The sequence below is a fragment of the Chaetomium tenue genome (assembly GCF_020726465.1).
Source record: "Chaetomium tenue strain MPI-SDFR-AT-0079 chromosome Unknown F5144scaffold_3, whole genome shotgun sequence".
NCBI classification, from domain to species: Eukaryota; Fungi; Ascomycota; class Sordariomycetes; order Sordariales; family Chaetomiaceae; genus Chaetomium; species Chaetomium tenue.
Window position 1 is genome coordinate 135099 of NW_027117331.1, and position 26270 is coordinate 161368.

The 26270-nt window shown below is 56.2% G+C and overlaps 12 protein-coding genes and 2 non-coding genes across 14 annotated transcripts; 5 read left to right on the forward strand and 9 right to left on the reverse strand.

Annotated features, from left to right (window-relative positions):
* Window positions 1-167: 167 nt before the first annotated feature.
* F5144DRAFT_600573 (uncharacterized protein) lies at window positions 168-619 on the forward strand (the record flags this gene model as incomplete). The annotated part of the gene is made up of 2 exons (XM_066791083.1): window positions 168-366; window positions 495-619. 2 exons carry the CDS (start codon window positions 168-170, stop codon window positions 617-619), a joined length of 324 nt encoding a protein of 107 aa, XP_066644070.1.
* A 402-nt stretch (window positions 620-1021) lies between these two features.
* On the reverse strand, window positions 1022-4431 carry F5144DRAFT_591126 (uncharacterized protein; the record flags this gene model as incomplete). The annotated part of the gene is made up of 3 exons (XM_066790226.1): window positions 1022-3642; window positions 3700-4009; window positions 4072-4431. 3 exons carry the CDS (start codon window positions 4429-4431, stop codon window positions 1022-1024), a joined length of 3291 nt encoding a protein of 1096 aa, XP_066644071.1.
* A 494-nt stretch (window positions 4432-4925) lies between these two features.
* On the forward strand, window positions 4926-5791 carry F5144DRAFT_545966 (uncharacterized protein; the record flags this gene model as incomplete). Its single annotated transcript, XM_066787392.1, has 3 exons — window positions 4926-5033; window positions 5165-5290; window positions 5414-5791. The coding sequence occupies 3 exons, from the start codon at window positions 4926-4928 to the stop codon at window positions 5789-5791; spliced, it is 612 nt and encodes a 203-aa protein (XP_066644072.1).
* A 947-nt stretch (window positions 5792-6738) lies between these two features.
* F5144DRAFT_156401 (uncharacterized protein) lies at window positions 6739-7526 on the forward strand. Its single transcript, XM_066782497.1, has 2 exons — window positions 6739-7399; window positions 7474-7526. The coding sequence occupies exon 1, from the start codon at window positions 6835-6837 to the stop codon at window positions 7258-7260; it is 426 nt and encodes a 141-aa protein (XP_066644073.1). The 5' UTR covers window positions 6739-6834; the 3' UTR covers window positions 7261-7399; window positions 7474-7526.
* Window positions 7527-8518: 992 nt separating this feature from the next.
* F5144DRAFT_t88 lies at window positions 8519-8600 on the reverse strand. The gene has a single exon. It is a non-coding gene; the product is annotated as a tRNA-Asp (tRNA).
* Window positions 8601-8705: 105 nt separating this feature from the next.
* F5144DRAFT_156438 (uncharacterized protein) lies at window positions 8706-10649 on the reverse strand. Its single transcript, XM_066782499.1, has 3 exons — window positions 9766-10649; window positions 9630-9707; window positions 8706-9557 (listed from the first exon to the last, which is right to left on the reverse strand). Exons 1-3 carry the CDS (start codon window positions 10299-10301, stop codon window positions 9053-9055), a joined length of 1119 nt encoding a protein of 372 aa, XP_066644074.1. The 5' UTR covers window positions 10302-10649; the 3' UTR covers window positions 8706-9052.
* Window positions 10650-10757: 108 nt separating this feature from the next.
* On the reverse strand, window positions 10758-10839 carry F5144DRAFT_t87. Its single transcript has one exon. It is a non-coding gene; the product is annotated as a tRNA-Asp (tRNA).
* Window positions 10840-11540: 701 nt separating this feature from the next.
* On the forward strand, window positions 11541-13274 carry F5144DRAFT_156430 (uncharacterized protein). Its single transcript, XM_066782498.1, has 4 exons — window positions 11541-11708; window positions 11778-12052; window positions 12115-12186; window positions 12244-13274. The coding sequence occupies exons 1-4, from the start codon at window positions 11654-11656 to the stop codon at window positions 13261-13263; spliced, it is 1422 nt and encodes a 473-aa protein (XP_066644075.1). The 5' UTR covers window positions 11541-11653; the 3' UTR covers window positions 13264-13274.
* Window positions 13275-13519: 245 nt separating this feature from the next.
* On the reverse strand, window positions 13520-14915 carry F5144DRAFT_528936 (uncharacterized protein; the record flags this gene model as incomplete). Its single annotated transcript, XM_066786894.1, has 3 exons — window positions 14730-14915; window positions 13981-14262; window positions 13520-13860 (listed from the first exon to the last, which is right to left on the reverse strand). Exons 1-3 carry the CDS (start codon window positions 14824-14826, stop codon window positions 13520-13522), a joined length of 720 nt encoding a protein of 239 aa, XP_066644076.1. The 5' UTR covers window positions 14827-14915.
* Window positions 14916-15303: 388 nt separating this feature from the next.
* On the reverse strand, window positions 15304-15921 carry F5144DRAFT_488157 (uncharacterized protein; the record flags this gene model as incomplete). Its single annotated transcript, XM_066785644.1, has 2 exons — window positions 15304-15418; window positions 15629-15921. 2 exons carry the CDS (start codon window positions 15919-15921, stop codon window positions 15304-15306), a joined length of 408 nt encoding a protein of 135 aa, XP_066644077.1.
* A 908-nt stretch (window positions 15922-16829) lies between these two features.
* On the reverse strand, window positions 16830-21522 carry F5144DRAFT_591130 (uncharacterized protein; the record flags this gene model as incomplete). Its single annotated transcript, XM_066790227.1, has 6 exons — window positions 16830-17131; window positions 17283-17857; window positions 18053-19515; window positions 19648-20859; window positions 20921-21278; window positions 21488-21522. The coding sequence occupies 6 exons, from the start codon at window positions 21520-21522 to the stop codon at window positions 16830-16832; spliced, it is 3945 nt and encodes a 1314-aa protein (XP_066644078.1).
* A 435-nt stretch (window positions 21523-21957) lies between these two features.
* Window positions 21958-23203, reverse strand: F5144DRAFT_487652 (uncharacterized protein; the record flags this gene model as incomplete). Its single annotated transcript, XM_066785622.1, has 7 exons — window positions 21958-22091; window positions 22141-22210; window positions 22260-22370; window positions 22455-22574; window positions 22652-22879; window positions 23009-23062; window positions 23129-23203. The coding sequence occupies 7 exons, from the start codon at window positions 23201-23203 to the stop codon at window positions 21958-21960; spliced, it is 792 nt and encodes a 263-aa protein (XP_066644079.1).
* Window positions 23204-23879: 676 nt separating this feature from the next.
* On the forward strand, window positions 23880-24129 carry F5144DRAFT_591132 (uncharacterized protein; the record flags this gene model as incomplete). The annotated part of the gene is made up of 2 exons (XM_066790228.1): window positions 23880-24019; window positions 24087-24129. The coding sequence occupies 2 exons, from the start codon at window positions 23880-23882 to the stop codon at window positions 24127-24129; spliced, it is 183 nt and encodes a 60-aa protein (XP_066644080.1).
* Window positions 24130-25055: 926 nt separating this feature from the next.
* On the reverse strand, window positions 25056-26129 carry F5144DRAFT_600581 (uncharacterized protein; the record flags this gene model as incomplete). The annotated part of the gene is made up of 1 exon (XM_066791084.1): window positions 25056-26129. The coding sequence occupies one exon, from the start codon at window positions 26127-26129 to the stop codon at window positions 25056-25058; it is 1074 nt and encodes a 357-aa protein (XP_066644081.1).
* Window positions 26130-26270: the final 141 nt, after the last annotated feature.

Here is a 26270-nt window from a genome sequence, read left to right on the forward strand (position 1 = left end):
GTATATCTAGACACCATTCTACTATTGCATTTACCTATCATCGCATCACCCCCATCACCGTCATCACAAGCCCCTGACCCACACCAGCACTCCCATCGACAACATCATCCAACTCGACCGAAGAGCAGACCCTGCACCTCGCCAAAAAGAAGAAAAAGCAACCCAAAATGGCCGTCACCAGCGCTATCACCGACCTCGTCAAGTCCGTCGGCGAGCTACTGTCCTCAGTCTTCAACGCCGCCTATGCCATCGTCCACTCGTTCGTCAGCGGCATCCTCGGCCTGTTTGCCGGCTTCTTCGCCTTTGTCGGTGACCTCGGCCAGGGCGTGTTCGACCTGGCTGGCGGGGTGGGGAAGTTCGTTGCTGGTATGTGCTGTTTCCTCTGCTGTCTGGTGTTTTGTTGGCGTGGCGTCATGGTTCGTTCGTGTTGGGGAACGGCTCGGACATCATGATGGTAGTAGAACAAGGCCGATTGCTGACTGAACCACTCGTAGGAAATGCCGCCATCCTTGCCGTCCTCGCCGCCGCATATTACGCGTACGTCCGCTTTGTCCAGCAGCCGCAGCAGGGCCGGAAGCCGGCCGTCACGAACGGGGCTGGGGCCAAGAAGACAAACTAAGCATCCGAGCCAACGCAGGGAAGAGGGGGTTGCTTTGGAGTTGGGTCCTGTCGAGTTTGTGTTTCCTTGGTTAGCGTCCCGTTCATGATACCATCGTCTGGGTTCAGTTAGTTCGGTTTGTGTCTTGGGGGCATATTCAGCCATTGCGCTCACGCTCTGGTTGCCAATTAACAAGATGTATTCTTCTAGAATGGAGACAAATGTACGGTGCTCCAACTGAGTGGCATGTCTTTCGTATACAGACCGACCAAAATAAGTGACGAGAAACGGTAGCCAAGAAACCAGTAAACTCGAATCCAATCCAAACTCCAGCCCAACGCTGCCCCGCTCCTCTATGTCTCGCATTCTAGTGCATTAGTTGTAGGGTATTCGAATGCTGTCATCAAATCTCATCACGCGCGGCTAGTCCAGCATGGACTCCACGGCCGTCTCGTATTCCTCGTCGCCTTTGCCCTTCTGGACGATGACGGGATACGGTGCCATGCCGTCATCCGTCTTGTCTTTCTCCTTCTCGTCCTGCTTCGCCTTGTTCTCCTTCTCCACCTCGGTATCGCTCTTGTCCCCTTCCTTCTTCCCCTTCTTCGCCCGGCCCTTCTTCTCCACCTCACTATCCCCCTCATACGCCTCGGCATCCTCCTCGTGCGCCGCCGCCTCACCCTCCTTCTTCTCCACGCGCGCCGTCCGCGCGCCGCCGGCATTCGCCTGGGCGTTGTCCAGATCGACGCCGCCCTTCTCGCCCATGCCGCCCTCCTCGAGCTCGCCGCCCTCGATGACGACGCGCAGCTCGAGGTCCTCGTCCTTGGAGTAAACGCGCAGGCCGACCACGGCGATGGCGTTCCACGGGTCCGGCTCGTTCTCGTCCTCGGTGTCGTCGCGGTACTTGCTCACCGTGGCCGCGTTGGGCGGCGGCGGCGCCGCCATCCGCGGCTTGCGCGACATGTCGTCGCTGCTGTACAGCGCCTCCCAGTCCTCCGTCGGCGACGCGCTCGACTCGCCGTCCGACGTCACGTACATGTTGGGCGCCTTCTTTGCGGGCGCGGCGGCCGGCGGCGGCGCGGGCGGGGGCGGACCGCCCGATACCTTGGACGCGTCGGCCGGCGGGACGGGCACCTTCTCCTTGTCCTTGTCGTCGGTGCTCGGGGTGGAGGAGGTGTCGCTCTTGGGGGTGGGGGCGGGGGTGCCGGTGGAGGAGGAGCTGACTGAGGAGGCGGCCTTATCTTCCGGCTTGTCCTCGGGGTTATCCTCAGACTTGTCATCGGCCTTGTCCTCAGATTTAGCCTTATCCTCGGTTTTGTCCTCGGCTTTGTCTTCAGATTTAGACTTGTCTTCAGCCTTGTCGTCGGACTTGCCCTCCTCAGCGGCGGCATCCTTGGGAGTCTCGGCCTCTTTCGGAGGCTCTGACAGTTGTGGACCATTCTCTGGGGTAGGCGTCTCGAGAGGCGTGGCGATAGGCGTAGCGTCGGGCGAGCCCTCGTCTGCCTGAGATTCTTCCTTCTTGGGCTCGGAGTCAACTTTGGGTTGTTCTTCCGTTGTCTTATCCTCAGCCTTGTCCTCGGCCTTGGTTTCCTCCTTGGGTTCCTCTTTGGTCTTGTCGGTGTCCTTCTCCTCAGCCTTTTTGTCTTCCGGCTTGGTCTCGGCAGGCTTCTCCTTGATCTCGTCGGTCTGCACACCCTGGTCCTTGGGCTTCAGCCCCTCGGCCTTGCGCCTCTTCTCCTCACGAGCTGCCTGCTTCGCCTCAAGCTTCTGGTTGTTCTTGCGGCCCTGCTTCTTGGTGATCTGACGGTTGAGGTGCCGCTTCTCCCAGAGGCGGTGACGTTCCGTCTGGCGTGCGTTGCTGGCTTTCTTCTGGTCGGCCTTCTTGCGTGCCTTCTTGACGGCCTCGAGGTGGGCCGCGCCCTTGCTGTGGGCGAGGTCGTAGGCGTACCCGACTTGGGCGAGCTTCTCGTTCTCGATCCGCTTCTTGCATTCGCGCTTTACAACATCCTCAATGCTAGGCACGTCGGTGTTGCGCTCGCCGGCCACGCTGATGAAGACACTGTAGGTGCCGGGGAGCATCGACGGCAGCTCGATGGACACGGATCGGTCCATGAGGTAGTTGCCGTGGCTGCGGACGACATAGTCCTCGGGGTCGGGGCGGTCCAGCTCGTGGATGCGGAACTGCAGGCGGAACGAGTACTGGCCGTGGAGGCCCTTGAAGTACCTGTTGTCGAGCTGGCTCAGCACGATGACCAGTGGCCCTTCGCGCGTCAGCTTGATGTGGAACTTCTCGTGGTATTGCGGCTTCCACGAGACGTCGACACCGATCCACCGCTGACAGCAGCGCCAGTCGGGGTCGCGGAACAGGCGGGTGCGGTCGAAGTGCTGGTACTTCCGCAACAAATCCTCATACGAGATCCAGAAGACGCTGTCACTGCCGAACTGGTGGCCGAGCTCCTCTTGCGCCTCGGTCGTCCACTCCTTGGACCCGTCGGACCAGGCACCCTCCCAGATGCCCTTCTTGGTTTTACCCCACGGGTTCCTGAGTTTCACGAGGCGGGTGCCGCTCTTGAGGGTCCGCGCCTCCATGACGACGTAGGCATGACCTTCCTCGATGCCGTCGCGGTCGCCGTAGCCACCGTCGAGGAGGCCTGTGCTGCAGCCAAACAGAAACTCTTGGTTGACCTTGCTGAGCTCGGCATCCCAAAACCCATCCAGGTCCAGGATGTCCGAGGCGAGAAGCTCCGTTGTGACACCACCGGAGAGATCCTCCAGACCCTCACCGATCCAGCCGCCGGCCAGGGACGCATAGTCGCCGTGAGCCTTGGCGTAGGCCTTCTCGATTAAGGGCACCCAGGTCTCGTTCTGGTCCTTGCACTGTGCGAAGAACAGGGCCTTGGAGCCTGTCTGGTACGTCTTGCGGTACACACGCTCAACGTCCTCGCGGTCGATCTGCTGCAACAGATCGCGCTGCATGCTTGGCGAGTCCCAACACGGCGATTTGAGAAAGAGTTTGTCGTCAATAATTGAGTAGATCCATTCTCCGTCTGAGGTTTGTTAGTCGGGTCGCACAGGCAAGTGCACCAGTCTGAAGTCCGGCTCACCTCGATAAAAGACAAACCCGTAGATGCCGATCCGGGTGTCGTACTCGACACAAATACGCTGGATGCCATCCTTGACGTTGGAAAGACCCGACAGACTAGCCATCAGCCAGCAGTCACCGAGGCTCCCCTGCTTGACGTCGTTGCCGCTGATGTTGCCGAGGAAGGTCGGCTTCTCGTAGATCTCGTGGATACGCTTGACCGCCTTTGGCACGACGGCGCTCGGGTTCATGAGTGTCGACATGCTCAGATCGAACTTGGTCCGGCCGAGGATGTTGAGAGTATGGCCCTTTTCCATCTTGAGGTCCCAGTCCTGCGGGCAGGTCAGCACCGTCCGCTATCCGCACAGCGTTGCCACTCCCACAAAAGACTTACCAGATCCCAGCCCGGGTCTCGGTACCGTGTGTTCACTCTCCGACATTCTTGGATGATCTTTCGGACCTTGCGCCGGCATTCTTCGGCGGCGCGCTCGTAACCGGCGTTTAGCAGCTCGTTGGATCGGTCGGAGATGATGGGAGGGAGGACCGGGTCGAAGGGCAGGACGGAGAGGGCCTTGTTGAACCGCTTGTTGCTGAAGCGCTTCCAGATGCGGTTGATGCTCTGCTGGGGCGGCAGCTTGCGCTTCTTCTTCTTCTTGTTGGCATCGTTCGCGTTGGCGGCCGCGGGTACGGTCCCCTTGTGTTTGCGGTAGTGGTATTCATCATCCGAATCCGACGACGACGAGTACCCGTGCATGGCGGGCAACGGCAGCACACTCGGTGCCAGAAGAGTGGTGGGAGTCCCAAAGGAAAGGGCGGTGTGTGGTGCCCAGCGAGTGTCTTGGGAAGGCGGACAGGGGGTGACAGGAGCGAATCTGCAGAGGGAATCGGTGATCGGAAGAGAGAGCAAGTCGAGCAAAGGGACGAAATAGGAGTCCGAGATATATTTATCTGATGGGAGGCAAGGTGAGCAGGACTGTCTCCAGGGTCTCCCGACAAAGAAAAGGCAATAAAGGTCAGGGTCGGTGCTGGCCGCTTGGGGACTCCCCGAGAGGCCGGCTTCGGTCTGAGCGGTGGCGGGAGAATAAGTTCTCGAAACGATCGGCTGGCATGTTCCCGATAGAGCAAGCCAACAGGGGTGGAAGGACGGTGGACAGACGGGACGAAACGCAGGAACTGATCGGTGGCACTCACAGTACAAAGAACACGGAGGAGATGGGAGGTGGCTGTCAGAGACGGGGCCACATCGACATGTCGTTCGTTCAGACGGAGGAGAAAGGCGGTGATGGGGCGCCGCCCACGCGGGACCCGGCTAGGTATATACACACAGAGACAAGTCAACCAGACCCTATTCCGTGTGTAAGCCACCCCATCCAGCCTCGTCCAAGCTGATGTCGGATGGGCGCAGCTTTGCCGCACGTCGGCCGTGCCAAGACGAGGACCGCATTGAATAGGCGATGCGTACTTCGTACTTGATCGGTAACGGATAGGCACACCAGGGCGTTCATTTTCGCGAACCACTCATCCCCGAGCCGCCATGGAACCGCAATGCTTACTCGGAGTTGCAGAATGCCCCCGGCTTCTCGCTGTTGTCATCCCACGCTGCGGCGAATGCGGTATGTGGGGAAAGGTCATGGAAAAGATGCAAGGAACTGCAGGTTTCGAAACGTTGGAAGGAATCCGGGCCGCACTGTCTGGACTTCTTGACATGCTAAACATGCTTTCCGGGATCCGACCAGGCACGGCCAGGCCCACCCTGCTGTGGCGCGAAGAGGCAGAAAAAGCAACAACTCCGCAACTTTGCCGTCGAGATTGACGCGAAAGCGGCCGTGTCGTGGTGCAGCATCCCTTCGGAGATTGAATTCGTCGTGTGCTGGTCTCGCTGGTGCATGCGCATACTTTCGTCGGCACAAAACGGAATGCGGCTGCTCGAGAGGATCACATTTCTCTCCAGTAAGAAGAGTGAGGCGAGCAACGATCACCAGTCAACAGCAGTCAAGGCAGAAACGGCAGCGGCCCACCCCCACAATCGGGGGATGGTCAGCCCCACCACCTCAACAACTGGAGACCCTGAAGTGGAGCATTTATCAGCCTCTTTTGTGCACCACCGCCGTTGAGGCTTTCAGGTTTCATTTGTCAGACCGCTTGACCCTCCCTCTCTTAAATTGTCGAATTGTCTAGACGATACGTTCTCGACGATGTGGTGGCATGTTGTTCGAGACCGTGTCTCTCCAACGACAACATGATCCGGGACAGCACTCCCCGACCCCGAGATTTTTGACTGCTTGCCTGCTTGAAACATTTCGTCTCCACAATGTCTGGTTGAAGGTATTCGGGTCTTGATGCGGTGGGTGACCCGCTTTTCTGCCACCCCGCATCGAGACTCGGAGTGCTGGGAGCCTCTCGAAATTGAAGATGTGCAGCGCTGTTGAACCCAATCCCATCCATAGGTAATTCATCGACCAATCCTCGACACTGTGTCGCGGTGGCGCGATGGATAAGGCGTGCCACGTTCTTGGATCGCTTGCTCAGTTGCCGACAAGAGATTTTGATGGGGATGGATGACCCGACGAGAATCGCCACAACGCCTGAAGGCTCGGCTTGCTCCCATGTCTTCAAGGGCCTCAACCCACCATCGACCCAGCCGTGGTGCCGGCGGGACAGGCGCAAAGACGGTCGTCTTCATCGTACTGCCGCATCGTTTTCCTATTAAGGGAGACCCGGGACACTTTTTTCGAGATATTAATAACATTGCAGATCTCCAAGGTTCTGGCACCCAGACTCCGGTTGTAATTTTCTGACAATCGATGTGCCCTCGCGCCTCCCCCGGTTTCGATATCGGGCACGGCGGTGACTTACGGATGGCGTCGATTGGCTCCGGCGACAACCACCGACCCGCTCCGAAATGGAGGGTGGCAGCCTGGAACCGAGGGTCCTCTCGCCGCGTCTGCCTGCACTGTCCCAACATCCATTCATCAGCCTCCTCCTTCACCCGACGGTGCCGACCGAGCCTCCAATCCACAGCAAAAGTGTGAGTGGAATTTGGGAGGGCTTCTTGGGCGATCAGGGTTCAAGGCGACACTGCCGCAACGCCCGGGACGATCTTGTTTCCTCGGGTGTGTCCCGCAGTTGGTAGCCACACACTGCTGGTCGCGTAGGTATGTACCCCGCGTGCCCGTTACCCCAAAGAGGTCGGCTTCACCGCGCTGTCACTTCTAGCCCCGGGCTCGCTGCTTTTCTGCAACCCCCCGCGCCGCCGCGAAACCAAAGTCTCGATGGGCTGCCGTTTTTAAGAACTTTCAGCCACAGAGACAACGTCACGTTGGAGGAGCACAAGAGCACAAGGCCTCACCGTGCCCCGGTCCCACAGAGCGAAACACAAGATCGAACGCAAGCCTGCGGTGCGAGTGCGACCGCGAGTCGCAACCTCGTCGAACGGGATCCGATGCATCCTAGCCACAAACTGAAAAACGACACGTCGCGCCAACAACCGCCACCGTATCTTGACGTTTCGCTTGGGCCATTCCACGTACATTCCCCGGGTGCGGTGAGCAGAGCAGAAACGCAGCAGATCTCCAACCAGTAGGCCGTCTTGCCGGACATTGCCACGGCGGGCCCACATCGCCGATGCCGCTCGCGGCCCCACGGGTCCCGCGCCGTTTTGAGGTCGCTCGTTATGTTTCACAGATCCGCCACAGCGCCGCCGAGGGCGCGAGTTGTAAGCCGTAAGCATTGATGTCCAAAGGATTAACCAACTTGCCAACTTCGCTTAATATGGGAACGAACGTGCAGTGTTTAGTGGAAAGACAGAACGATCCGTAATTATTCGCGAGACCAGCAGAACGGCCGAAATAGAAGCAGTGAGGCAGTCGCGAAAGCCGTCTGAAGGCTACCTCTCCTTTAGAGCTTGGGCTTCGTTTCTGGGTGTGTGAGGTTTTGATGTGGTGATATTTGTAATAACCCCCCTGGTTCTGTCCCAACACCAAGCACAATTTTGGTATTCTGCTTCTCCGGCTTGTACACCACACCCAATGACCCACCAACCTACGGCTTGTCGCCCTTGATCTCCCTGGCCGCGCTACAGTTGGTGATACCGCACTCTGAGACCCTAGTCAACTCAGAGTCTGGTCTATCTGGTGGGCAAAAACGATGTGTTGAGCTGCGATGCAAGTGCCAATCCCATGTTCCCCCCTGAAACTCAAAGCCAAACAGCGCAGCTATGTGGGGGAAGATGTTCATCTAACAGGGCCATCCGCTCCTTACTTTGAGGCCACGACAGTTATGTCGTCGGCTTGTTTACCCTCTTCGCCCTCTTCGTCCTCTTCATCCTCTTTATGCCTTGCTCGTCCCTGTTAGTCCTCAGGTTCTAGGTTCAACCAACGGGTTGGGGAGATATATTCGCAGATATATCGCCGTATGCACTCATATCTTGCCAAGGATGATGCATTCTCAGCTCATTAGTCACTTTGAAAGGTACGCGGGCAGTCCCCGACCTACCACACTCACCAAGTATAAAGTTCCCAGCTTTCTCTTCGGCCTGACGAACCGTGGCCATCTTTTCGGCAGAGACGGTTGGGGGGTCCCTTCGTTATCCAAGCCCGGGTTTGTGTTGAAGCCATGGTAACGAATCAAGACAGCCGCGCGCCCTTGGCCATTACCGGGCTCCCCTGAGACCCCAGACCTGGAGAACGATCGTCTTTTTTGCTGTTATCAGACTGTTGGGTACAGACTCCCACAGATACATGCAGGCACTAGTGGACCAACAACCCCAGCCACATTTCAGAAGGTGAAAAAGAAAGGTTCTCGGCAGACGAGGTCATCAGGGCTGTGGGACGAAAAAGAAACTCTCCCGCCGGGAATTGAACCCGGGTCTCGAGCGAAGTCGGTGATGACAAGCTCACATACTGACCACTATACTACGGAAGATTGGCAAGTGTGGACACCCGCTGTAGCACCTGGTTGGTTGGAAGCAGGGGGCCAAGCTAGACTCTATAAAGGACTCTCGCCATGCTTTCGTGTTGTACCGTGTGGCCTCAATTCGTAGAGCGTCGTAATTGAATCAAGGTGAAAAATGGGTTTACTATGTCGAGTCTATTTCTGATAACCAAGACCAAATTCCATTGGTGTGTATAGCAACTACTTGTCATCGCCAAGTATGCCAGTCATGGTAAGGCAGACTATTACCAATGCTACAACCACATGTCACCCATACACCCATCTACTAGCACGTTGCAAGTTGAGCCCAACGTGATGCGAATGCCCTATGAGGCTGAGACCGTTGAGCGCCTCAGCTAGTTGCCATCAGGGCGATGTGCTTGAGCTCACTACAACCACATGTCAGCTTAGAAGCCACCCAAGGGACCAGAAACCACAAAAGCCTACCTTTGCACCTGCTCCCCCACCTTCATCGGCGGATACTGGACCTCCTCGCCCTCATCCTTGCCCAAATCAAACTGCTGGGCCCTGACCGCCCTCGCCTTCTCCGCCAGAGCCGGAATAGGCACCAAATCATGGTCCGACGCCAGGTGCCAAAAGAAGGTCGACGAGATGCGCACGAGGGGGCGGTCGGGCAGGCGGGCGCGGCGGTCCTCGATGGCGCGCACGGTGGCGTCGTTGACCACCACCTCGTGGTACCCGGCCTTGACCAGCCCGCCCGTCGCGTGCTCCAGCTGCTTGCCCGCCTGCACCAGCAGGTAGTTGCCGCCGGAGGGGATCTTGACGGGGATGCGCTTGCCCGTGTTGCGCGCCCAGATGTGCAGGCCGGGGTAGCGCGACCGCCCGTGGATGGTTAGGAAGTTGAGGTCGGTGTGGAAGCCTGCGAGGATCGTGTCTACTTGTCCGTACTTTGCTAGGTCCGAGGCGGTGGGTGCGAGTAGGTGGGAGCTGACAAGGGGTTAGGGGTTTGGGTGGTGGTTGTGGGAAAGGGGGGCTGGAGATGGGTGGACGTGGACCTACCCGTATCGGCCCGCCTCTTTGAATGTGTCTGCTTCAAGGCCCAGGCCAACGGCTGTCATCTGGGTCAGCCCTTCAACGCTGTTGTTTGTTAGCATCACTCTCCAGCGCTCACGTTCACGAATGGTTGGTCACCCACGCATTCTTCATCGACGTCCCCCACTGATTCATAGTCGGTTCCCACCGCTCCCTGATGTGTGGCGCCTCTGGGATGATGTTGTCCGCGTTCAGCGTCGGAAACTTGGAAGTATACGGCGGCGACTCAACCATGCGCCAGAAGAAGCGGCACTTGGGGTCCGGCGAGTGGGCCGAGATGTCGAGTGGGCGCTCGGAGGGGGCCAGCCGCTCGATGACCTGAAGGCACGGTTCGTCTACGGCGCACTTCGGCTTCTCAGTGTTCTCGAGCGTCACTCCGATCTGGTATGCCAGCTCGGGCCGCTCATCCTTTCGGAGGTCGGCCTCGGGTTGCGCAAAGTAGTCCTCGAGCAGATCCAGAAAGGTCTCATTGTCCTGGTCCGCCACGCGCGAGTCGTGCAGCACCAACGCGCCGTATGTAATGAGGGCCTCGGCCGCCTTGACGCACTCGGCCTGCACCGCGGGTGAGTCGCGGGGTTGGTTGAGGAAGACATCCAGGTCGATGACCGGGAGGTCCATCGACGGTTCTTGCGCCAACATTTTGACTGCGGATGGGGGATTAGGTGTTCAGTTTAGTGAGCGCGGTATGAAGGTTTGTGGAATTGGTGAGAATGTGTGAATAAGAATTTATGAGGCTTCCAGGCTTGTCTCAACTTTGAATTTCGGTCGAGAAAACGGCCTGAAATTTTACTTGGCGATGGAGTTGCGGCGTTGAAAGGCCCCCTAAACAGGAAGGTCTCTCCACAGCCCCAGCGGCATCAAGCGGCCGACATGCACCTAAAAAGCAGGTAGGTACCGACTACCGAGCTCACATGGGGTGAGTCCCCTGACCCCGCCACCGGGGTGCCCGCTCGTCGCCGATGGCCGATAGGGGCCTCTTGGAATTCAAGAGTGGCGAAGCCGAGAACAACCGCCGAGCGGGGGGTCGGCCAACTTGCAGACGACAGTGAAAAAAAAAGACGCTAGGACGCAATTCGAAGCCAAGCACAAAAAGATCTCTCCCGCCGGGAATTGAACCCGGGTCTCGAGCGATGTCGATGATGACAAGCTCACATACTGACCACTATACTACGGAAGATTTGCTGGTGTGGGCACCAGCTGTAGCAAGTCGCTGTGGGAATCGGCAAGCCCGCACCCCCTTATCTACTATTCATAAAATACAGCTAAGAGATGCTTTCCATCATGGAACTCCTCGGCCTATTGTACGTATCTGAAGCCGGTAAGAGGAGTTCGAGACATCCCCATACCTTATGCATTGTGGGGGCTCGTAGTGTCTCGCGAGAATTCGCTTGCCTTCGTTGAAGATCGTAACATTCTTAGTGTGGGGTCGTTTCCCATTTGTAGGATGTAGGAGCGGTTTAATAATGCTTGCTGTTCTTGTGGTGTGTTCGACTCAAGGGAGGTAGGGCTTCATGACATTTCAGCAACCCGACACAGGACAGGTTGGACGGGTGGTGGTACCAGTGCCCGCCACTCTCGTTTGTTTATCACCATCACGCGCACCTGTCTGTTCTCTTGTCCCTGATTGGTACACAGAGCTTGTATGGCCTTTGCGGGCCAACCAGTTGCTATTACACCTGTCAAAGGCAAACGGGACTGAGCTGAGGTTGTCCCACGCCCGAGTTGGATGATAGGTTGAATTGCTCTCGTCGGGCCACCATGCATACTTTAGGTCCTTGTACTACTGCGTACTAAGTTTCAGGGATGACATCACTTGCCGCGAGATGCCAAGAGAGATTGGGCTTTAAAACCCCGCTGCGTGGTGGCAGGTTTCCGGAGGGCTGCCAGAACTTGCGTCAATTTGATTGTAGATTCTTGACGGAACGACGAGCCGGGACTTTGGACTTTGGACTTGGAAGGACCTACTCGATCAAACCCGAAATATTCTCAACATGGCTTCTTCACTCGTCGAAACCTTGACCGCCTCGGGCGGCGCCGAGTCACCAGGTAACCCCCACCCCTTTTCCCCGCCTAAAGTTAATTCGACAGTAAGGGGTACCTGACAAGAGTGAGCAGGCTTTGTAAACGACCTCATTAAACAGCTATGGCCAAACATGGCTGTCGCTGTTGCTCGCACCATCAAGGGGATCGCCGAGCCCATGTTCGCAACGATGCTGCCCGCCCCCCTGAACTCGCTGCGGTTCCTGAAGATCGATTTGGGGCATGTCCCCATTCACGTCGAGAACATCGACGTCCACAATGCCGATATCGACGGCATCAAGCTGGACCTGGACCTTCTTTGGGATGGTGTTTGTGATATTGAGTTGGATGGGAACATGGTGCCCAAGATTGTGAGCCGTGATTTACGCAGGGTTTAACTGATAATTTTGAGTTCATACTAATGCTACCTTAGGGAGTCGAGCACGTCAAGCTTCGCGGGCGGCTGTCAGTCCTGTTGTGTCCCTTGACCAATGTCCTCCCTTGCGTGAGTCGCCATCTCAACACCCTACCCCTGACCCCAACTCCCACTAACAGACCCCAGGTCGGCGCCCTCCAAATAGCCTTCATCAACAAGCCCTCCCTCAAAATGACCTACACTGACGCTGCCAGCGTTGCCAGCCTGGGCCTCATCGACAACGCCCTGCGCAATGTCGTCCTAAGCATCATCTCGTCCATGGCCGTCCTCCCCAACCGGTTCCTGGTCAAGCTCGACCCGGCCAACGACTTCTTCAAGACCTACCAGCACCCGCTCGGCGTGCTGCGGCTGACGATCGAGTCGGGCTCCAACTTTGGCGAGGAGCTCGGCCAGACGCGCAACTTCCTCAAGAAGCTGGTCCACGACGTGCCGGACTGCTTCGTCGACGTCAACGTCGCGGGCGGCCCCGCCTGGCGCACCAAGACGGTCAACAACAACCGCCACCCGGAGTGGAACGAGACGCAGGACTTTTTGGTGGCCGACCACGACCAGGCCATCGAGCTGGACGTCAAGGACGACGACACCGCGAGCGACGACGACATCGGCCTCGCGGCGACGTCCGTCAAACAGCTGCTTCTTGCTGGTGGGCGGCAGGAGCTGAAGTTGGTGCACAAGGAGCAGGAGACGGATGGGAAGCTGGCGCTCAGCGGCAAGTTCCACCATTTTGTGGCCGACCCTGCCAGCTTGTCGGGGACAGAGTCCGGGGTGCTCGGGTTGGTCAGTGTGCTGGTGGCGTCCGCCCGGGGGATCACGGGCCGGCGCGAGGAGCTGAAGCCGAGCGTCAAGGTCGAGTGGGCCGGCCAGGTGTTTAGGACTGGCATCAAGTCGGATGCGCCAGGCACCGATATCGAGAACCCGTCGTTTGACCAGGCCTTCCAGTTCCCGGTGAAGGCGGGCATGGTTAGTGGTGGCTCGCCCGTTAAGATCACCATGATGGACGCGGAGAGCGAGACCGGATCGGTCGAGGTGGCGCTCGAGGAGGTGATCGGGGCTGAAGGCTTGAAGTTGGAGAAGGACTTTGAGATTGGGAATGGCGTCACGTTGCGTGCAGGCATCTGGGTGAGGGGGACAAAACTTGCGGAGTAGTTAACATCTGAGCGTTTTGGTATTATCTATGTCTACGTGCCTCTCTCCGAAGCGTTTCAAATGCTCCTACTACCCTTGGGGGATGACAGCACCGGCGCAATGTGAAAAATGAGAGGCTGAGCGAAGGAGCCGGCTGAGAAGAAGAGCAACCCAGAGCCCAGCTTAGTAGCCAGCAACCTAACCCCTTATGCTTGAGCATAGCATCCAATACCACCCCTTCGTCAACACCCCAACACCCCTTTCCCTCCCTCAACACTCAATAACGATGCACAAACCCCAGCACCCGCCTCACCCCCTCCCACGCCTCCTCCCCCACCCCCCTGATCTGCCCCTCGGGCAACCGAAACCCCGCCGCCGCCGCCCCCGTGCGGCCGCGCAGGCCCGGCCGCAGCTCCACCGTGTAGGCGTGGTCGGCGCCCAGCATGTCCAGCGCCCAGTCCGCGCTGTCGCCCGACGCCCGGTAGGGCAGCAGCTCACACGCCGCTCCGGCCCGGTAGGGCGTGCCGTGGGGGGTGCTCATGGCGGAGGCGAGCTCGTGGCCGAGCCAGCGCGTGGTGGAGAAGGGGGGGAGGTGCGTGGTGCAGGTGTGGCTGTAGGCTGTGGGAGGGGGGGGAAGGGGGGGGTTGGTTAGTGTGTGTGTGTGTGTGTTTGTGTGTTGATGGGGTGGGGAGGAGGAGGGGTTGGGAAGGAGGTGGTAAGGGGCGGGTAGGTACCTACGGTACATGACCAGCTGCCCGAAGGCGTGCCAGTCTATAAACAGTCTGATGCCTTGCCGGGCTTGGATGGCTTCCAGTTGTTTCGCCAGCGCTCTCGTCTCGGGCGCGTCCAGGGGCTTCTCGCCACGGTAGGTGCTTCGGCAGGGCCGGGTCGCGGCACCTCCTGTGCTGTTCCAGTGGGCGTCCCAATTTCGGTTGAGGTCGCGGCCGACGCAGGGGCTGCCCGGTTGTGTCTGTCGGTTCTTGCGCCACATTCGGTTCACGGTTTGGCTGTGGACGAAGCCTGGGTTGTGTTAGTGGTGTGAGGGGAGAAGGCCAGGAAACATACCATCAGGGTTGACCACAGGGAAGATGTAAAAGTCAAATTTGTCAAGCGCATGTTTAATATCCCTATCGAGGTCGTAAAGGTGCAGAATATTGTACGCGATGTACTCATTGACCATGGTGCTGATCCATTCCCGTGCATGCATGGTGCCGAAGAAGACGACGGCGGGATTGATGCCAGGGCCTGGTTTCCCAAAGAGATGAATGCCCTAGATATTTCTCTTCTCAAAGGACTTCCCGGCTGTGAAGAGTCTTGACCTTGGACGATACAGTTTCGAGAGGCTGTGGAGGTACTCGACATGGGCTTGGTAGTCATGGTATTTGTCAAACCAAGATGATAACACGAGAGCTGGCAGTTGATGTGAGCATAAGCAGAAACAAAAGCTGAAACGCTTAGGGACAATGCAGGGATTAGAAGATGCTTACACTCATTCCCAGGGAAGCGGTGGGGAGTAGTCATTTTGGGAGAACTGGGAATGGATACGCAGAGCCTAAGAAGGCTAAGAAATGCGAAGAGCTTCATTTAAGGGCTGATAACAAAGCGCTTAACGTAGATGTTCTGGCTCTAGGGGACTCCTGGTTCTAGGGGACCTCTAAGTGTACGGTGCATCGCGTACGTGGCATTCTATCTCGTAGTGTTGTCAGGAAGAAGGAGCAGGGTTGCCTAGTCGCACCTGCAACCGAGGGGCCATGATAGAGTCGGTGTTCGAAAGCCAAGGGACGACTGGGCGGCCGCCAAATCAGTGGTGCCATGGACGGCTGGGCACCCGGGTATATGCAAATAAAGCTGCATCTTTGAGCCGCAACGAGAACCAAAAGTTGTCGTTGGGAGAGCGAAAAGCGCAAAGCCGGACCAAGCAGTGCGTGAGGTACGTGCCCCTGGATATCTGAGCAATTGTGCTATATTTGAGAGGATATCTAGGCTGGTCATGCATTGTGCAATGCAAGGCAAGGACAGCCTCCTGTATCTGTGGCAGGGCTTGATACATTTCTACCTTCTCTACGAAACACCCCCAGCACCGTGCCCAACGCTCGTTGAACTGTAATTGCCTTCCCCAGGCGACTTAACGAAGTGAGAAAAACCTTCCTTCTCCCTGTGGCCGCCCCTAGCATAGCTGTACGGAGCCTAGGTATGAATCCACTACTTGAGGCACACCACAGACACGGAACCATACAAGTAATCCCAGCACTGCGTGGCAGCGATGGGCTGGGAGGAACCCTGGCAGTTGGTACCACTCCAGGTTCGAACAATGCAACTGCACAAGTATGAAGCGTCAGTCTCAGCGGTTTTAGCGGCAGAAATGAATGAGGACTGCAAGACTTACTCTCCCCAAGTGTGGATGGATCGCTTGCTCGCCGGAACTGGGTAGCATGTCGGTGCGCCCCCGATTTGAGAGATTCCATGAACTTGGCCGGTGCAGCCATTGCCGCCAAACATGCTGATGTTGATGGCGTCTCGTTTGGTGAGATCGCGAGCCTTGAGAGTGTCGCCGGGCTCGGCCAGGGTAAACGGCTCCAGTGCCTCACGTTGGCTGAGGCCGGTGTCTGGCTCGGTGGCAGGCGCTGCCACGACTAGGGCGGCCAGGGAAACAAGGGCAAGTACTAGCTTGAGAAGCATGGTGGATGAATAATTCAAGAGGCCGGAGGGAAATTGTGATGATTGTGATGTGATGGGAGTGAGGATGGGTCTCGCACATCGAAGACGGAGGGAGAAGGGGCGTTTTATAGACAATAGACCATAGACAATAGACATCGTCTTCAACAGAAGCAGCCTTCCCCAAAAGACGCGCGGGAAATCAAGAAACGCCCTGTGCCGATAACTTCACCGGAGACGTCCAGCCCCGACGCCAGCGTCTCCGAAGATTAGAGCGGCGCGGCTGTTGGCGTCCAGTGAGGGGGATGGATTTTTGACCCTATTGCTGTGGGGGACTTTTGTGCTGACGGACTAGTAATGTGGCGAACTTTTGCACCGAGGGACTACAGGTACTACCTAACCGTCGCATGCTGGCCTCCATGAGCCGTTGACTTACCGTTGGTTGACGGCTCCTTAGTCTAAACTGCTGAATATCATAAGCTAATATCACCCCGCTCGTTTTGTGTGACTGGTTTACTTAAATAAGCCGCTGAAACGCCATTGAGTCGTTCATGTAAATCAACCGCTTGTTGCGATTGAGCCGCTAGTTTTGCTGAGTCGTTTAAATGTTGACTGAGCCGTTATCGCAACGGCTTGTGAACTGTGAGCCGTTTGTTGTTGTGAGCCGCTCCGACGTTTAGCCGCTTATTCAATGTGTGCGGTTCGCGGTGTTGCCGACCCGGTTCGCTCGCATCGCGCCCCTCCACACCCGCCGGATCCACTCTGACCCACTCAAATACACGCTTATGCAGGGCTCAACTGGTCAATTCTGCTGGCACGCCAGGACATGCGACGCGCGCGACACGTCGCATATCCCGGGGAGCCAGCACACTCAAATGAGGTACTATTTTACATGCCCTGTCGTTCCTCGCGATCCATCCGTCCATTGCGCATCAAGTGAACTGCACGCGCCAGTTAACCCAGAGTAGCTCGGTATCCGCCTCCAGCTCAGTGTTCCCGATGCCTGTAAGCAGGCGGCGACCCGGACCAGTCGTGAAAGGTACCATATAAAGGCGATCGCGGCGTAGAGCAGGCAGGCCGATAAGTCGGTGTCGACAGTCCTCGAGCGAAGCCGCCATGGCAATGTTGGCACCAGACGCGGCCATCTTCAAGATCGGAAGTCCGGTGAGGGGCTCGGTGCTGCCGGTGTCGGCGAGTGGCGTGATGACTAAGAACACGAAGAACTGGCCAGAACCTGACAGGAATATTTGTTAGCGCTCTGGGCGTGGTTGGTCCGTTGTCTCGTCAAGCGCAGTTTGCTGATCGACAGAGTGGTGGCGGGACGCTTGTCGGATACCCCGCTCCACACGGGATGATGACGAGTCGATCAGAAGGTTCTGACTCACCATGCACTGCTTCGTGCGTCATGATATGCTCAAGTCTGCCGACGTTGCCGTCGCGGTACTTCACGAATTGGCCCCGCTGATAGACCAAGCGCTGGACACCTTTGGGTTTGGTGCTGATGGGTCCGTCTCCAAACGAAACCTTCTTCCACCACCTGATATGCCAGTTTGTCGTCACAATAATGTTCTTGTCATAGTCCACCCGGTATGCATCGCGAAGCATCCAAAGGAAGGTTGGCACCAATGCGCCCTCACGAACGGGAAAGCCCATATCCTGGTATACACGAGCCTTCACCAAGACCAATACACTTGCATTGGGATGCAGGTCGTCACCAACAATGATGTCCCAAATCGAAGAATCGTCGTCATCGTCCTGGAGACCTTCGCGCGGTAGCAATGATGAGAACAGAGAAGGGGCTGCCGATGCCAGATTCTTGATGTCGGTGGTGATATCGGGGTCGTCATAGCGAAAGCCGTCGAGTAGTGTCAGTCGAACCGTCTGCAGCATATTCTCGTACGCAAGGCAGTCCTTCTCGGGGTTACGATGGTTCATCGTGAGCACGATATTCTTCCAGAGCCTGTTCACGTATCAGCCCTGTCGCGACGAGAGTATGGGAGGTACTCCTTCCCATGGTACTTCTCCTTGGCGTGCGGGGGGTGGGTGTCGGAGACTCGAGCAAGGGTCGGTAACCCCGCATATAAAAGGACCGGAAAGGAGGTACTTCATCGACTGTGACCCACTATCAGACTTTTCAGGGGGCACTATCACTTACTTGTGTTTCAACTCGCCAGGGAGAACCATCATCAACGACACCAAGCCATATCGACGGAACACGTCGACATAGTGCAGGCCAACATGTACGTTGGGACGCTGCGCCCACTGTCGATATTTGCTGGCCTTCTGGGCGACGGTAAGCTGGCCGATGTTGATATCATCGTCGACAGCTTCCTCGTCCTCTTCGATGACCGGCTCGATAGTGTTGCCAGCTGCGGGACGAGGCGCGGAGGGGGCAACGGATCCGGCGCGGGATGATGCAAGTGAGCCATGACGCCGGGCAGCGGCAGCAGCGGCAGCAGCGGCAGCGCCAGTAGCAAGGTTAGTAGAGCGCGACGCAGCCTCGCATATCAATTGGAACATACGGCGGCTAATTCGGATCGTGTCCATGATAGTCGCAGGGTCGCGGTCGTTCGCATCGAGTTCAGGTGCTGATAGGATCTCGTTGGTCTTGACGATTGCCGCTAGCACCAGTGTCAGTACCTCGACAGCGCTCTTGTGCTCGACCTTGGATGCTATAGCCACATCAGTGTCGGTGGCTTGCCCGCGGGTGAGCTCGGTTTGCGAGAAAACACCCCGTACTGCCTGAACGAAAGGGCGCTTCAGATCTGCCTCCGTCAACCACAATAGCGAGATGATGGTCATCAGAACCGACCATCGCGCATGCTCCTGCAGACTGTAGTTGAGTACGTTATATGGGGACTGGATTCGGGCCCAACCAGGGGGGAAAGGCATCTGGCGGAGGATCTTCGAGTATGCGACGACGGCATCAGGCTTCAACGCAGCATCAATCAGGATCTGGTGAGTCATCTTCGTGATACCGTTGAACTCGGAATGTGCTGCGTCGCCGGGACGACCGCTGATGAGATCTAGTGCTGGCGCAACCTGTTGAACTGCAGGACGGTCAAGCGATATACCGTGCTTCGTCGAAAACGCCTGCTTGCGGTACTTCTGAGGCAGGTCGTCCATTGCACGACGTAGTCGGAGCATCTCGACATGGGCCCGTGTCTGGTCGAGTATGTTGAAGTCCAGTTTATCGCGCTTCTCGACAGGGATCCTACAGTTACGGCAGCCCAGGTTAGCCGCCACACTGAGACAACCCGAGTTATCCTGTTGCTGCGGCATATCGCCAGTGAAGGCGATGATCGGGGCACACAACAGGGTCTCCACACCATTGATGACAACGGTGATGCCCTGGTCGAGGGCCTTGAGTGGGGCGAGGGCCTTCATCACATCGTCGAAGTTGGCGCCATGCGGACCTAGGGTAACCGGCAGGACGTTGATCTGCCGTGTATGCTCGCTTCTCGGCATCGCTGCAATCTGCAGATAACAACCCATAATCGACTTCGTCATCGTGCGGTACAAGCCGAAGCCGTCATTGAAGTCCAAGCATGGGAGGGACCGAACTTGACCCTGTTCAGGGCCAATAGCGAACTTGTTGATGAGCACCTCTCGACCGAACTGTATAACCTCAAGCGCGCCGGGGACAGGTGGGACCAAGCAAGGTGGCATAAAAGCACACTGTTCCTTCATGAAGATGCGGCGGATGAGTGGCATGCCGATGCGCTCGCGTGGATCGTCGTCGAACTCCACCTGGCTACCAAATGCATAATCGAAACCGATATCGGTGCGACGACCGCGAATCTTGGCCGATGGAACGAGCTCCATCGGGCTATAGCTCAATACCCATTCGTTGTCTGTAACGTTGTCGCGTGCTGGGTTGGTCTTGATCTCGATCGCCTGGTTCGCAACGATATTCTTGATAACATGGCCACGGAGTACCCGCGCGATAACGAGTACAACGTCACCCTGCTGAGCCTGGTCGACGTTGTTGTTTGATGCGGCTATCAAACCGAGGTCTCGAGTGCTGTCGCGACGGTCGCGGTATACTGCCATAACTTGGCCGACGTGAGGCTTTGACGTGTCATCTGCACTGTGACAGTGCCTGCAGTCGCGGAATGTGCACTCGAAGTCGACGATGTCGCCGGGGAAGATCGGGTCCTTTGGGCTGGCTGGAAGCGGCGGATACCAGACAAAGACGCCGCTAGTGGTACGCACTGAACCAGCCCACTGCATGGAATGCCAGGCTTCGATAGGGCTATCGACGAGGTCGGCTAGACCATAGTGCATGCCCTTGGCCAGTTGCGAACCTTCGATATGGCTGAGGAAATCTACAGGGTTTAGGAAGAAGAGGTCGTGTGTAGGGTTCTCACCCGTCGTCATGGCGGTCACCTGGCGTGACGAGGAGAGCTTCTTGGGGTTGAGTGGCAGGTCCTTGACGGTTCTCATATCGATGTGCGGCAACGATTCGCGGACGTGACGCTTGAGCGTATCGAGACTGTCGGGTAGCCGGTTAACTTTGTCGGCGTCACGACCGAGCAATTTGAAGAGCTCTAGCTGTGTGGCATACTGCTTTCGTGACACGCCATTCACGATGCAGTAGAGGCCCCAGCCAAGGGCGAAGTCAGACAGTCCATGGATCTTGCGGGGTTGCTTGATCGACTCCGACGCCGCGAAAGGATCCGTCATATCCTCGCCATACTGGTGATACGCCTGCCAAGGCGTAGCAACGGCGATCTCGTCGGCAACATCCTCGGCATCTGTGGCATCGGCCTCGTCGTCCTGATCCTCGACGGTATCAGCAATGTATTGGTACTCGGCCAATGCCCGTAACTCCGACTGCAGTGGCGCATCGTCGGCAACCTGGTATTCGCCAGTGTCGGGGTCGGGGTCGGGATAAACGACGTGGTCTTCTTCGATTGCAGCATCGACTAGCGCATGGGCAAGTTCGTTCTCGTCAAAGTCCTGGGAAAAGTGTGTCAGTAAGTTCTGGGTCATCAGGGCGAAAGGTACTGAGTAAACTTACGGTTACAGCCTGCGGTTCCCAATCGTCGCCGAAGTCGCTACCTTGGTCGAAATCTCCGGAACCGGAGGGAATATCGGCGAACACAGCATCGTCGTCTACCTCTACCGGGTCTGCGTGACGCGGTCGCTGGGATGGGGTATCGTTACCGGGTTGGTTGGGCGATTCAGACCTCTCTCGCTGTCGCTTGTCGACCCGCCTCTGTAAACGGCGCCGAATGATCGCCAGTTTGGTTCGGTATTGGAGTGCGCGGGGCATCGTGACTGTCGCCAAGCTCGGCACGGCGATGTGAGATGCGATCCGTCTCTCGATGGGCAGGTTTTGATACCCGTTGGTGTCCACGCAGTGACTACGACCACGACTGGAGGGATGTTGAAGTGGGCGAGACCGCAAGAGAGTGGGAGAGGAAATTGTTCGGTATAGTGGGGTTGAGTGGGATATCGCTGGCTGTGCCGGAAAACTTGCAGTAAGGAGTCTGGATGGAAGGAGCCCATCACCACAAAGAGCATTGACAATGCAAGGGTCCAACGCTAACGCCAATACAGCAACTTTCCCCGCAAGTTTTGTTACTATGCGACATCGCGAGTCCCCCGGCTCACGAGCATGGAGCGACCCCTGAACCCGCCCCTGAACAGCTTCTGACTCGGGTCAAGGACAGCTCACACGGTTATTTACGGGCAGTCAGCTGTCACAAATGCTTTGCCTTGAATGTATCATAGATGTATGTCAAAGATCGTTAAAAATTGGTATCAAGCTAAAAGAATAAACCCCCCTACCCCTACCCCAACAGCAAAAACAACTCAGAGGTCAACCGCTGGCGGCTCCTCCAGGATCTCAAAACGCTCTAGGAATGTATTAGCCGGTACTTAGATACTATTAAAAAGTAAGACTTACCCAAGTTGGCCTGTGTCTTGGCCGCCTTCTTCTTGTGTTTCTTTTGGCGGCGTTGCCGCTCAAAGACCTCCTTGAAGTGGGCCTTTGTCAAGTCCTTATATTCTATAACCAGTTAGCTACCTTACTAATTGAATAGCAGATGGACACTACTTACGCCGCTTCTTGGTCATATCATCATAGAACTCAAGGAGTTCTTGACGACGGGCAAGGGCGAGATCCTCATCCTTCGCTTTAACACGAAGGTACACCGCCACCTCCACCGCCAGACCCTGGAACATTGCTATATCAGGTTAGTCTCCATCAGGTAATACTACTAAATAGCTACTTACTACGCATATAGTACTGGCCAAGAACATGGGAGCCGTCGTAATCGACGCGGCCAACCATATACGTCCATACCTAAATACAAAATTAGTAGTGAAACTAATAACTTAGTAGTTTTACTTACCTTGGTCCAGTTCTCTGATGACCAGGCCGCATGGGCCAGGGGCGTCAGGACCTGGCGGGAGACATCGACTCTGGTGTCGAGCAGGAGAGTATACTCAGGCTGCTGAGCATGCTTTTTAAGTAGTGTCTAGCCCCACGTTAGTAACTATCTACCTCAATACTACATACTAACTTAACTAGATGAGTAAACACTTACCTCCATGTTGTGAATGACCCGAAACTTGCAGTTCTTCTGGTCGTCCAAGAAATGTTGGCGGGCATTCGCCCACTCCAGCCCATGGGGGTCCACAGACTCCCCATATATAGACTTGATATACTATTAATTCACAGTTAGCAGCTACATCACAACTAACAAACAGTAACTGAAATCTACATCGAGACAGCAAGACATACTTCCTCATCCTTCTCGGGCCGGCGGGTGTGGTATAAAAAGATTTGCCAGAGGCTGACGCTCGTGAGCTTACGCCCACGAGCGTCATCCTCGGCAACCTCGGCGGCGGCAGCCTCGTCATCGTCATCACCATCGTCGTCGGCGTTGGATAAGCGGGGAGGGGCAGGGCGCTTGCGTACCCGTCGGACATCCATCGAGCTCTTCGACGCTAAGATCCTCTCGCGCTCGGTCTACCCCAAAGTGTCAGTATATTCCTGTGGTGAAATGGGTTGGTAACAGCAGCAGGGGAGCATACGCGGGCGTCGGCCAAGGGTTCGGGCTGGCCTGGCTGCTGTGAGGGCTATATTGTCAGCTCATACCGAGACACACGCTGAATATGATGGGACAATGTGTACGGTGTTTGGGATAATCTGCTATTAGCATGGTTAGTACAGCTGATGCTGCCAACGTGACAAACGGTTCAAATAAGGGGCACTTACCGTTTCATTACGCAGGGTAGGGTCGAGGAGCGACGGGCCCAAACCGTCGGCACCATCACCAAAGAAGTTGGCCATATTGTACTATCTACTATGTCAGTTACTGTCGTTCTTCCTTGGAGGCCCTGCAAACCGCTAACTACAGGAACAGACTCGAGAGTGACACTTACCAGAACGCCGAGGGCAAGGGAGCTCGAATGTAGCAAGAAGACTTAACGGCATGTTAGTTTCTATATGACACCGCACTAGAGTGGCGCACATACAAGAGAGAAGCCAGGCGGGGGGGCGCAATTCGAGAATAAATCAACTAACTCATATTACAGGTCAGCACTCAGGGACTCAGCCAATTCAGGGGTTCAAAGGTTCTCTGCCAGCCAGCCGTAACTCAGGCTGCACTGCATGCAGCCAGGCACTTGCATATCCCGCAAACAGTGTATCTGATCCGGCGTGGTTCTGGGTTATGACTCGGGATGCATCGCCGGATACCATTATGGTACCGAGGAGCATATTCAGGGGCTGCATGTCAGCCTATCGGACTGCCAGTGCCCGGCGTGCGACTAGCACCCCATCGACGCAACGCTGCGACGGCTAAAAGGGGTAAATGGATGGTATCAGGGGCAACCGCCGTCAACCGCCACGACTTCGCAGTCTACAACGGCATTAGCGACTCGGAGAGGGGGGCATCACTTACCACACAACAGTCAATTCGACGCACCGAAAGTAAGAAGGAGTTGCCGCCACGCCGATCCCCGTCATGGATAGACGCCAAGGCCGTCCCCCACCGGCTTACCTTATCGCAACCGCTTATAGCAAGAGCGGCTCACGACTCAAACCGATCACTGTCGGCTCAGAGCTCGGAGCCGCTCATGGAGACAAGCGGCTCATGGCTCATAAGTCGGTAACTGCTGGCTCAATTGTCACAAGCCACTTGTCAAAAAACGCGGCTCACACCCATATACAGCTTGATACCAATGAGCTGGACATTGATGGTTAGTTTACAATAAGTGGTACGATAATGGCTTAACGCAGAGAGCGGCTGTGTCTTTGGGAAACGTTTTATATACGAGCGGTTGGTTGACGGCTCGTCTACTAAGCTGTTCAAATATAGAAACGTTTGCAACTATAAGTAGCTTAAATGAACTAAGCTGACTTTCAACGGCTCACTCTGAGCGAGCGATTACTTTACGGCTCGCAAGCACCCTACATACTCCCCTAAGTAGTATTGATGTAGTGAAGCTGTGAAATGTCAATATCACTGTCACTCGAATGGTGATTTAATGCGGTTGCACGGCGTTCGTTACAGGCGGCTGCATTCTGGTCATTGGGTCGTGGGATAAGACCACTAGAGGATAGAATAGGTCTAGATCAATATGGGTGAAGCTTGTCCGCGGCGTAGCCCGCCTAGTTGCACCCCTTTGCCCTCCGCAGTTTCGCGAAGCTGGGCTGAGCGTCACCGCCCCTGGTTTGAGCAGAATGTGCAATTAGAGAGGTTTATTGGCTTTGGGGTCTGGATCTTCTGGAATTTCATGCATCTTGATTCGGGACTTGATTTGTAGTGGTAGTAATAGCAGGGGAGTTCGGGTTAGGTCCTAAGGTACATGTCAATACCTACCAGGTAGCAACCATTGTGAAGTAGCTACACTTCCAGTCATTGACAACATTATGCTGCTAATTGTCTAGCGATATACCGCAACGATTAAGAATAAGAGTGTAATTCTTTATTCCAACACATTCCAAACACTGAAGACCCCATCCCTCGCTTACCTCAGACCAGGAGTTTACCTGATCCTCACCTTGGGTGTTCCTTTACCTCACCTGTAAGTAGCCCAAGGAGCTACTCATACCAATCCAAAACCTCGAAATAGCTAGGACAGACATTTATCCCAGCCCCAATCTCCGCTCCAACACGGGTAAGAAAGACCCCGGACTCTCAAGCTAGCGTGGCGAGCGGCATGAGCCTCCCCAGGTCCCCCAGCCAATCTGGCGAGGACGCCTCTGGTTTAAGGAGGAAAGCCAAATACTCATCGACGCTCGGGTCATTGTTTGCTAGTTCGGGGAATAACAGCGCAAGATCAATGTCACCGATGCTGGTGGTACCATCTGTAAGAGCATCCAAGTTTGGGGCGTTGTCAGGAGAAGTAGCGGGTAGGGGGGGTGTACCAGCATTTACTTCATCGTTATGTCCAGGTTGGACTCTGGTGTTAGCATCTGTGAGGGGGCCCCTGTTTGGGGCGTTGTTAGGAGGAGAAGTAGCGGGTAGGGGAGGTGCATCCGAAACTACCTCATCATCATGCCCGGTGTGGATTGCCGGCGGGGACTGGAGCTTGTGCATTCGCCCAGGCCTGGAGTTGTTCGCCCGAACGACTGGGTCATGGGAGGTGGGCATATGTCCCTTTCCGTCTTGGACAACAGACTTGAGGGCCCAGGCCGGGAGGGATACATAGTCTCCGCCTTCCGAAATTACCTTCTTCCGCTTTTCCTGACGGAGGCTCCCCTCAGGGAAAGCTTCCCGATGCTTCTGTTTCTCAGAACGCGACAAGGCAAAGAATCTGTCGCGAACTTCCTCTGTCTCCAGTTTCCAGCTCGCCCCGAGAACAGAAGAGTAACTTGACTGGTTCACCGAGAGCTTTTTGCAAAAGGCCTCGGCGCGTCCCAGGTAACATTTGCGGTAGAGCATAAAGGCGTTCATGGGCCGCGGGATTCTCGACTTGCGAGGTTTGGGTTCCATTTGCCGGGTTTTGACGGACCGGTTGACAAAGGACTCAGTGTCGAAGAGTGGGATGTGCTCGAACTCAGTCAACTTGCTAAAGGGGCCTGGGAGAGCAGCGAGAAGATGCTTGGTTTGACTTTTGATCAAGTAGATGCTGGCTTCACGTAGCTTCGTCTGTTTGGCTCCATTCTGATTGGTTGGGGATTTGTCGTTGGTGTCGTTGGTGCTCGAATCATACGGGTTGGGCTGGGTGGCACGGCGCTCATCCCGTGGGCGAGGGCGAGTCGAGGGCATCTTCACGGGGCATACGTTCCCGTAGCCTCGATAATAGTGAACGGGCACCTTGAATGGTGGGGATATCAAAAACGGACAAGATTGATATACGCTTTCCAAGTTGGTTGTAACATTCAAGCCGACAATGGTAGGCCTACGAAC

Excerpts from the sequence above, each read along its gene's own strand:
- F5144DRAFT_156401 (XM_066782497.1), top strand. The coding sequence starts at position 6,835 with ATGTACCCCGCGTGCCCGTTACCCCAAAGAGGTCGGCTTCACCGCGCT.
- F5144DRAFT_156438 (XM_066782499.1), bottom strand. The coding sequence starts at position 10,301 with ATGTTGGCGCAAGAACCGTCGATGGACCTCCCGGTCATCGACCTGGAT. Across the intron at positions 9,708-9,765 it reads GGGACGTCGATGAAGAATGC|CGTTGAAGGGCTGACCCAGA; the intron begins GTGGGTGACCAA and ends AACAAACAACAG. Across the intron at positions 9,558-9,629 it reads AAAGAGGCGGGCCGATACGG|CTCCCACCTACTCGCACCCA; the intron begins GTAGGTCCACGT and ends ACCCCTTGTCAG.
- F5144DRAFT_156430 (XM_066782498.1), top strand. The coding sequence starts at position 11,654 with ATGGCTTCTTCACTCGTCGAAACCTTGACCGCCTCGGGCGGCGCCGAG. Across the intron at positions 11,709-11,777 it reads GGGCGGCGCCGAGTCACCAG|GCTTTGTAAACGACCTCATT; the intron begins GTAACCCCCACC and ends AAGAGTGAGCAG. Across the intron at positions 12,187-12,243 it reads TGACCAATGTCCTCCCTTGC|GTCGGCGCCCTCCAAATAGC; the intron begins GTGAGTCGCCAT and ends AACAGACCCCAG.